The 10,796-nt window shown below is 36.3% G+C and overlaps 1 protein-coding gene and 1 long non-coding RNA gene across 3 annotated transcripts in view; one reads left to right on the plus strand and one right to left on the minus strand.

The window, feature by feature from the left end:
- Positions 1–6,755: 6,755 nt before the first annotated feature.
- LOC107562436 (uncharacterized) overlaps positions 6,756–10,796 on the minus strand; it is a 9,940-nt gene continuing 5,899 nt past the window's right edge. Inside the window, exons 1-4 of one of the 2 annotated variants that reach the window (XM_016247071.1) lie at positions 10,106–10,184; positions 9,630–10,001; positions 7,469–7,495; positions 6,756–7,340 (exon numbers count right to left, since the gene is read on the minus strand). In XM_016247071.1, the coding sequence (XP_016102557.1) occupies positions 7,177–7,340; positions 7,469–7,495; positions 9,630–10,001; positions 10,106–10,166 (624 nt within the window). In that variant the 5' untranslated portion in view covers positions 10,167–10,184 and the 3' untranslated portion in view covers positions 6,756–7,176. Of the gene's footprint in view, positions 7,341–7,468; positions 7,496–9,629; positions 10,002–10,105; positions 10,185–10,796 lie in introns of those variants that run through there. The other variant, XM_016247072.1, reaches the window with a different exon arrangement.
- Positions 9,394–10,796, plus strand: part of LOC107562437 (uncharacterized) — a 2,030-nt gene continuing 627 nt past the window's right edge. The window contains exons 1-2 of the long non-coding RNA XR_001605984.1: positions 9,394–9,404; positions 10,607–10,609. This is a non-coding gene — a long non-coding RNA (uncharacterized lncRNA). The remainder of the gene's footprint in view (positions 9,405–10,606; positions 10,610–10,796) is intronic.

The following is a 10,796-nucleotide window of genomic DNA, read 5'->3' on the forward strand; positions in this document are numbered from 1 at the left end:
AACTACAAAAAACAAGTCATCATAACTTCTCTTTCAAAACTCTTTTAAATGTCCAACATACTAAACATTAAACACTTAAACATCACTTAAACCATTTGACCAGTGACAGCTGATCAACCAGTGCATTATGTTCAGGGAAAAATCACAGAATATGTTAAATGAAATTGGTGTGTTCTCGGTGAATTATGATGACTTTTCCGTCAAACCAAATACACACACAACAGGTTTTAGAAAATCGCTACCAATCAATCATCTCATCAGAGTAATAACTATTATATTAATAACCCTAGGCTGTATAATTATTTTCATGATTTGTTATCATAGCTTTTTTGGGGGAAGTCGTGGCCTAATGGTTAGAGAGTCGGACTCATAACCCAAAGGTTGCGGGTTCGAGTCTCGTACCGGCAGGGATTGTAGGTGGGGGGAGTGAATGTACAGCGCTCTCTTCCACCTTCAATACCACGACTGAGGGGCCCTTGAGCAAGGCACCAAACCCCCAACTGCTCCCCGGGCACCGCAGCATAAATGGCTGGCCACTTCTCCGTGTGTGTGTTCACTGCTGTGTGTGTGCACTTTGGATGGGTTAAATGCAGAGCACTAATTCCAAGTATGGGTCATATATGGGTCAAGTACTTGGTCACTTTCACTTTTTCTTTTTGTCAAATCAACTTGTATAACTAACATTCAGATAACACAATACTGTGCGTTTCTGTTGATCAAACAGTCTCTTTCTTTGTATTAACTAAAATTTTTAATTTCAGTGAACTTAAAATTTTAGGTCATGGTTACTTACTTTTTAAGTGTTAAGCCAACAATAATTTTTACAGTGCACTAATAAAAAACATCATCATAATCATTATAATTGCAGTAATAAACAAATTAAGCATAAACACACCGACTCCTTTCCACATCACTTGCAGGTTTAGTTTTCCAGAGAAACACAATTGGTAGAACACAAACACAACTTTATATTTAAGCTTCATATTTATATTAAAAAGCTTTATAAAAGGTTTATAATAAAAAGCATGAAAACTTGCATGGTTCTGAAAGAGTCTTATCCTCAAATGTCAACCCTTTTAAGCCACAGCACGTTTAATGAGACTAACTACACATTTAAGTAGAAACAAAACTAAAAGTATCTCTCTCTCACACACACACACACACACACACACACACACACTCACTCTCTCACTCACTCACTCTCTCACACACACACACACACACGTTCACACTCACACACACACTCTCACTATAGTATATGATTGGTCATTATAGTCATCTAATGGGAATTCAATCAAAGCAGACTGAGCTGTCAGAAGATCAGCATAATGTAGCATGATGTTCAGCGACTGACATAATCTTGTGAATTATTTGTTTAAACACTTGCATATGAATTCAATATTTAACTTAAACACTCTGACTTTTATTCTGAAGGAAACACCTGTTGCCTGACAGCTCTATGATCATGTGATTTGATGGGAGGAGAAATCTGATCTCAGATCAGCTGTTAGAGCTGCACGGGTCACGTGACTGCTGTGAAACCACTACACAACAGCGATGTGATTTCTCCATCCCACTTATTCACAGTTTGAAACATGGCGATGTTTCTATTTTGTCATCAGACCATACAGAGACACTAAACCACAAAGTCTTTCCTTTTCCGTTCCAGCAGTGAAAAGCATTGAAAAATAGCTTGTATATCACAGAGGTGTAAATTACTTGAGTAAATGTAATTAGTTACTGTACTTGAGTATCTTTTTGGATCTTTGGTAGTTTTACTGAGTATCAAAGATATTATTGAATTAGTATCTGTACTCTTTACTCCACTACATTTGTAATGAGTGTTGCAGTTACACATTACATTTTGCATGGCATCTAGCTTTTTCTACAGCAGTTTATTTCTGTGATGCACTGAAAGCACTATATCTTGTGGGTTTTGCTCTTACTCACACAAACGTGTCAACAAGGCTGCTTTATGTGAATGTGAGTTCCTGCAAGTATTTGTGAATCACAGGTGTTTTATCTCTGAGATGAGGCCCAAACCAGCGCATCCATTCACTTTTTAATTTTACTTAACTTTATTTTATTTAACTGTTACACTGTAGAGACCTTCTTGAAATATATTGTTTAAAATTTTTTTTTTTGTCTATGTTTGTTGTAGTTTTTCTATTAAACACCTGTGCATAGATCCTGGTCTCTGCCGGTTTTCCGCAGCTTCTCCACAACGTTACAGTTTTCCACTGGTGTGTCTCTTTGACTAGTGCATCTTTGAGCCTATATTTAGTATAAGTAAAATACTTACGTACTGTTAAAATCAGATACTTTAAGACTTGTTACTTGTAATGAGTATTTTTCACTCTGTACTTTTACACAAATATGGTTTCAGGTATTCTTTACACCTCTGGTATATCAGTTCAAGAGTTGCTACACACTCTGATTTACTGTATAAAACCACGTGCAACATGATAGGGAACTTCTACAATAGGACTGCAATAAGGAACTTTAATACTCTGATTTGTATTTTCAAATAATGCCTGTTTCCAGGACTTAGGCTTTCAAGGTTTCAGAATTGTGTGACACATCGCTTACCTCAACGCACAGGCTGCAGAAACGCATTATGGAAATGTTTCATGTTTGGAAATGTTTCGTGTTTCACATGTTTGTGGTTTTATTTATAAGATCTTAATGCAGTTAGTCAGGAAATCGTGTACATTGCACGGCATTGATGTGAAACCATTTTCTGTTTTTCTGAAACTGTGAGAAAAGATTGGAAATCATTGTATCTACACAGTTGTGTTTGAAGAGGTTTAGCATGGCTAATGATCAGGTTTTACAAACACTGGGATTTCTTAGTTTTACTGTTGTTTATTTGATCATCAAACACATTTAACATTGAAGACATTTTTAATCAATGTTTATGTGCCATGAAACAGATGCAACTGATATTTTCTCTTGAACTCAGCTTCTATGTACAAAGTTATGCTGTAAATATACAGTCTAATGGGATTCAATGTTTGCTGTTCTTTTTGAGCTCATTCTCTATTAAAACTGCAGTTTCATAAAACATGCTACTTTAAGTTTGAATATTGATCATACACGTTAAATTAATAAATGCTGCATTAAAGAAAGTGACAGTAACAGCACAAACCTGAATTATAATCACAACCATTAATGATGATTTATTTTTTTCATTTACATTTTATTTATAGGTGCCTTACATGACACTCAAGGACACCTCACAATGAAACAATCAACATTAAACAAGAATAATCATTATTACAGCCTGGACAGACCTAATACAAGTATACAAGCAATCGCATAAAAGCCTGCCTAAAAGATGGGTCTTAAGCTGAGAATTAAAAACAATAAGTTTTTCACTATTTTGCATATCCTGTGGTATCGAGTCATGTGGCTGCATGACTAAAAGCTCGAGACATTATAGAAGTTGTGCGAATTCGAGGGAGAACAATAGCGAGTACAGAAGATGATCTTAGAGTGCGAGTAGGAGTGTAGATATGAAGAAGATCAGATAAGTATGAAGGAGCAAGATTATTGAGTTCCTTGTAAGCGAGAAGAAAGATTTTAAAGTCGATACTGTATTTAACTGGGAGCCAATGCAAGTGTTGTAACATGGGAGTAATGTGCTCAGTTATAGGAGTTCTGCAAATAATTTGTGCAGCTGAATTCTGTACTAACTGAAGTTTATATAGAAGCTTTGAAGGCAAATCATAAAAAAGAGCATTACAATAATCAATACCGGAAGTGACTAAAGCATGAACAAGAACTATGCTCTTTACCAAAAGAGTCGGATGAAGTCGATTAATATTACATATATGGGAATATTCAGAGCGAATGACACTGTTTATATGTGTTTCGAATGATAAAGTACCATCAAAGATGACACCCAAACGTTTAACCTGTTTAGACACAGACATTGGAAAAATATCAATATTTACTGAGGAACATTTAGCCTTGGCCAGATTGTTTTTTTGAGCCAACAGGAAGAATTTCATGAATCAGCAGCTGCCAGTAAGTCATATGAAATCTTAACTACTGCAGTTTCAACACTGTGACGTGAACGGAAGACAGATGGAAATTCCTTGTACAGACTATTATCAGAAAGATGTTCTTAGATCCGCATGGGCTACAACAATCATTTCCAGTATTTTAGAAAGAAATCTTAAAATAGATAAGAAATGGGTTGAAAATGATCAAAAATACTTGAATCAGCCCCCGGTTTCTTAGGTATAGAAGTTATCACAGCTGTTTTTAGTGGATACGGAACAAGACTAGAAACAAGCAAAGCGTGTATAATATCGGTAATTAAAGAAGAGAGAGAAAGTAAACAGACTTGAACCAAATACATTGGAATAGGATTTAAGTGACAAGATTTTTGAATAAAACAGACTACTTCCTGCATGCTCGGAAGTTTAAAAGCAGAAAGAGTAGAAATTAGAGGTTGGCCAGAACAAATGTTGAAAGCACAACAATCTTAATTTGATGCAGCTGATCCATATTTTCAATATTTCTAAAAAAAAAAAAATAAATAAATACATAAAAGCTTCACAAAGATCAACAGAGTACAAATCACAGGGAAAAGAATCTGGTGGCTTTAATATACCACAGTGAAAAAGGGTTCTTGTGTTCCCTTCCTCAGACTTAATTAAACTAAGTACCACAAGTCCAGTCCTGACATACAAATGCTCCAGACGACGGCCCTTGACTTTTAACAGTGAAGCACAGAGCAGAATTTATGAACAAAACAGTCCTAGTTTTCAGTGGAGCGTGAACATCTCAAATCGTTTGGAGTGCAGAATTGTAATGCTGTAATTGCCCTGGTGCCTCAGGGCTCAGTTCTTGGACCACTTCTCTTCTCTGTCTACATGGCATCATAAGGTTCTGTCATTCAGAAACATGGCTTTTCATATCACTGCTATGCTGATGACACCCAACTCTACCTCTCATTCCATCCTGATGATCCGACGATAGCTGCTCGCATCTCAGCATGTCTAACAGACATTCCTTGCTGGATGAAGGACCATCACTTTCAACTCAACCTTGCCAAGACAGAACTGCTTGTGGTCCTAGCAAACTCATAATTTCATCAAAATTTCACCATCCAGTTAGGCTCATCAACCATAACTCCTTCAAAAACAGCCAGAAACCTTGAAGTTATGATTGATGATCAGCTGACTTTCTCAGACCACATTGCTAAAACTGTCCGTTCCTGCAGATTTGCTTTATTCAACATTAGGAAGATCAGGCCCTTTCTTTCAGAACATGCAACACAACTCCTTGTTCAAGCTCTTGTTCTGTCCAGGCTGGACTATTGCAATGCTCTCTTGGCAGGTCTTCCAGCCACTTCTATCACACCTCTACAATTAATACAGAACGAGGCAGCAAGATTAATCTTTAATGAGCTGAAAAGAATACACGTCACACCTCTGTTTGACGGACCATCACCTTCAACTGAACTGCTTGTGGTTTCAACAAACCCATCACTTTATCAAAATTTCACCATCCAGTTATGCTCATCAACCATAACTCCTTCAAAAACAGCTAGAAACCTTGGAGTTATGATTGATGATCAGCTGACTTTCTCAGACCACATTGCTAAAACTGTCCGTTCCTGCAGATTTGCTTTATTCAACATTAGGAAGATCAGGCCCTTTCTTTCAGAACATGCAACACAACTCCTTGTTCAAGCTCTTGTTCTGTCCAGGCTGGACTATTGCAATGCTCTCTTGGCAGGTCTTCCAGCCAGTTCTATCAAACCTCTACAATTAATACAGAACGAGGCAGCAAGATTAATCTTTAATGAGCTGAAAAGAATACACGTCACACCTCTGTTCATCAATTTGCACTGGCTACCAGTAGCTGCTCGCATAAAATTCAAGGCATTAATGTTTGCCTACAAAACCACCACTGGCTCTGCACCCCTTTACCTAAATTAATTACTTCAGACTTATGGGCCTTTAGAAGCTTGCGTTCTGCAAGTGAACGTTGCTTTATTGTTCCATCCCAAAGTAGCACAAAATCACTTTCACGGACTTTCAAATTAAATGTTCCCTCCTGGTGGAATGACCTGCCCAACTCAGTCCTTAGCTATCTTCATCTTTATTTGAGCCTCTTACTCTAGCACTCTCTATTCTAATTATATTCTTTAAAAAAGTGTCCCTTTTAGACTTGGATTCTATTAATTTCTATTCCCCCTAATATTTCTAAATTTCTATTTCTTTTTATTTAATATATAATGGTAGCACAAAATCACTTTCACGGACTTTCAAATTAAATGTTCCCTCCTGGTGGAATGACCTGCCCAACTCAGTCCTTAGCTATCTTCATCTTTATTTGAGCCTCTTACTCTAGCACTCTCTATTCTAATTATATTCTTTAAAAAAGTGTCCCTTTTAGACTTGGATTCTATTAATTTCTATTCCCCCTAATATTTCTAAATTTCTATTTCTTTTTATTTATTATATAATGTAAAAAACCCTTGCTAAGTGTACTGCTTTAAGCTAACTGAGACTTGTTATAGCACTTGTATATCATTGCTCTTTTGTTGATTTTGATTGCTTCCATTGTCATTTGTAAGTCGCTTTGGATAAAAGTGTCTGCTAAATGACTAAATGTAAATGCAATGCAAAACCATTTCATCTGCAGTTGAAAAATGGCCATTGGTAGAAAAAAACGTCTTTCAGCAAAAACTGAGACAATGTTTTTTATTTTCCAAAACGACATAGATTGAGCACAGGTTGAATACAGGTAACTGAGCATTAAAGGACACCAGCATATGATTTGACAAAGACACATCGGAAATTATGATGTGCAATTATAAGGAACTACACCTGAACAACACATAAGATCCATGCAGCGTATGACCCTTTAAATGGGTAGGAAAATTTATAAATTGTTTTAAACCAAAGCTGTTTGATACACTATCTGCATTATCAATACGAATATTAAAATCCCTAAGCAAGATCACATTAGGAGACAATGAACAAAGATAGGTTAAAAAGACAGAAAAACAGAATTATTAAGATTTAGTTTTCACTGGTGCTGAAAAAGGTGACATTTGCAACATCTCAGCTTTTCTAAAGTGAAAGATCTGGCCAGCAGGAGAAAACATCTGAGCCAGGGATATATTGTGACTTTAAAATAAAGCACATAAATGTGTCACTTAGGTAATTTTTGATCAGCCAGACCAGCTGCGCTCCATCCTTTCTGCCAACCGCGATAGTGAAGGATTCCTCCTGCAATGACTGTAGCCAGAAAAAACACAAACGCAGCCAGAGCAATGCCACCGAACATCAGCACACGCTCCGTCAGCGTCACCTCATCTACAGAAAAACAGACAGAAGAATTACTCATGTTTGTACAGGTCTTAGAATTAGTGCTGGATCTCCACAGTAGAGTAGTAACACCATTAAAAGGAACTAAACAAACAACATAACGCTCAACATGTTACCTGTGTTGTCAGCTTCTTTTGGCAGTTCTGTTACAAAAAGAAATGTAAATATATATCACTTTATTACAAACACAGTAAGCAATCAAAACACAGGGCTTCTGCGGGTCTTAAAAAGTTTTAATTCAGCCTTCCACAAATTAAGACAACTTAAAAAATTTTAATTGGAGTACAAATTCTTAAATTCATAAAGTCGTGGCATTAAATGTTGCATGCACTTAAAAAAGAGAGAATATTTATGTCAGTATTTTTGTATTGTTTTCCAATCTCAACATCAAGATACATTTACTAGCAAGTTAGTTTAAGTATTTGCTATTGACCGTTCAAATGCGGAGCTTTGCGCAGCGCAGAATAACGCGTTGTGTGTGTGTGTGTGTGTGAGGGGAACAGAGTCACATCACAGGAGAGTGAACTGTCTTGTCAGAAATCATAGCACGTCAGCTGTCTTAACCGCGGCTTGTGTACTGCATCATCACTGTGTCTGTCACGCGACTCTGTTGCTCTTTCAGGCTTGAACTGATGGTAAAACTAACCACATTATTAACCGTCTTGATATTTACTTTGAAAGCTGAAGCTCACGATTATGGTAAGGGGCGTTACATTTCCGACGCATGCTTGTGGTGTTCGGCCAATCACAATGCACTGGGTCAGCTGGCCAATCAGAGCAGACTGCGCTTTTCAAAGGAGGGGGCTTTGTTGCAAACGAAGCGTTTGAGAGAGGCGGGGCATAGAGGACCTACAATAATGTACAGTATTTGAAAAAAAAATGTTTTTTGAACATTAAAGCATGTCAACATATTCTGTTACACCAAATACACCAAATAATGATCTTTAAAATAGCATCATATGACCCCTTTAAAGCAAGACAAAAATATATGCCAGTGGGGAATGAAAACCTAAGTGGATTTTTCCGAGCTGATTGGCAGATTTTTTAAATAATAGGCTCGCTTCATTTTGATAATTTTTCAGAAAACAAGACTTCTTATCATTATGTAATTTAATCTTGATTAAAGAGCTTTTTGACATTTGCACTGGAAAACAAGACAAAAATACTGAAGATGCTTTTTTGCCGTATGATCAGAAAGTACAGTAAAAGTTATTCCCATATTCTAGTTAAGATATTTTTGTAAAATTAATGAAAAAGTAACGGAGATTGGTTGGAATTTGGATTTTCAAACTTTGAATTTACTTAAAATTTGATTTGACATTGTTTCCGTTCATTTAAATAAAATTTACTTTCTAAAACTTGCAGAAACCCTAAAAACAATATAAGTGCTACAGAAAAGTGAGGTGAGATGGACATTTAAGTTGTCAGAAATATGACTTCTCAAACTAAATTTTATCAGTTGTGGGTTAGTTAAGCAATGTCAAATAGTAAGTTGAGATTTCTTGACAAGTTGTGAAATGACTGACATGTATTACACCCAGTGCTGGTTACATAACTTTCAAATTGTAGTCTGTGATTCAGATTACATGATGGAAATTGCAGTTAGCAACGTAATTACTCATTTTAGGTAATGTATTCTGATTACTTTTTAGATCAATTTTAACCTTGTTTACTACTTTTGCCTTATTACCTTTTAACTTGTTTTAAACTAACAATTAAAAGTTCCATATTGATATAAAACAGCAAAAAAAATGATATCTACATCATGAAGTGCATTAATTATTACGCCAGGGTTTCCCTAACAGGGGTTAATGTAAGAACTACAGTGGGTTTGTGAGTTGATAAAAAGCTAATAATTAATTCAATCATAAAAATGTAAAATTAAAATACATTATTTTAAACAAAAACAATGTAACACTAAAAAGAGACATATTTAATTTGTTTACCTGCATGTCAAAAGTTTACTGAGGGTCATGATGAAGATATACTATACTGTGCATCACCAGTGTTTAGTCACATGCATAATTGTTTCATGGTCTAATTGCTTGAGAGGTGCTTTATTCACCAAAATTCAGAAGCATGAATCACAAAATTATTTACATGTCATTTAAATGGCTAGTATATATTGTGAATATACTAAATGCTGCTCTCAATCACAAGCAGCAACATCCATATATCCCAAACTAAAAAATAATGTACAAATCTCATCTTCCCCATTCCTCCCTTCACTGATAAATTAATGAAGGTGTAATTGTAAGTCGAAGTGAAATCTGTTACCGGTACTCCGATCCTCTGCATGCTGACCCTCGATCTCTAGTCTGGTGGGTTTGTCGAAGAGCATCTCTGTCGTGTTAGACCTTGTTCCACAGAAATAAAAGCCTGAATCTGACTCTGTTACTCTAGAAACCTCTAGCGTGGCTCTGGTGATCCATGTGTCTGCAGTGATTTTCAGACGAGTAAAGTTTTGATTGTAGGTGGTCAGAAATTTTCTCCCTGTTATGTCTGTCTGTGCAGAAATCATAAGTTTGAATCGGCTAGCTCTGAGGTGATACCAGGCGACTTCATATCGGTTTCTCATGCTGCAGTTCAGAATGATGCTTTCTCCTTTCTGAACTCTCAGCAGATCAGAAGATCCTTGTAGTGATGCATCTGAAGAGACATTGATAATAATTACTATATTGGTTAAAAATAATAATTACATTTATGTTTAAAATAATTATAATTATTAAATAATTATAAGTTTGAAAATTTACCACTGAAAGTGATTTGCATATTTCCAAACCAAAGTACACAGAAGAAAACAATATTTTTCATGTCTTGTCAGGTTTCTGCATGAAGTGCAAAGCCTTAAACCACTATTCATTTCCTGCTATATAAACTGCTTTTCACTTCCTTGGTAATAGCTTCCACCTGCTGCTTTTCCGGCTTGGGCTGTGAAAACATCTTTATGCAACACCATTGTCAGTCGTGGTTTGCATGAGATAATGCACTACCTGTAAATTCATTTGTAGCTGCACAAAGAATTTTCCATGCGCATAAACAGCTACAGTACACACTGACAGCCATGTATCGTTCTCGCATCCCAATTTGGTTTATTTCAGTTCACAAAATCCAGGATAATGTGCCATTCATACACAAGTCAGAATTCAATATTCACATATTGACCTTAAAATTGTTGGATTGAGTTGCTTTACCAGATCCCGTCAGAGGATTCATTACTGATCTACTATTTCTTCTTCTGAGACTAAATTTAGTCAGTATGTCCTCCTAGAGTTTTCAAGCTACAAGCACCAAACCTGGCTCAGACCTGCAGGCTGGTCTGACTCTGGTTGCTGTATTTTTTTCTCACTGATCTGACTTACTGTTTTCGCAAACCAAATGATCAAAACTAGGAAGAGTAGGACATTCATTGGGGGGGGGGGGGGGGAAAAGTTTTTTCCCCCC

The sequence above is a fragment of the Sinocyclocheilus grahami genome, unplaced genomic scaffold, assembly GCF_001515645.1.
Source record: "Sinocyclocheilus grahami isolate Dianchi unplaced genomic scaffold, SAMN03320097.WGS_v1.1 scaffold823.1, whole genome shotgun sequence".
Lineage (NCBI taxonomy): Eukaryota > Metazoa > Chordata > Actinopteri > Cypriniformes > Cyprinidae > Sinocyclocheilus > Sinocyclocheilus grahami.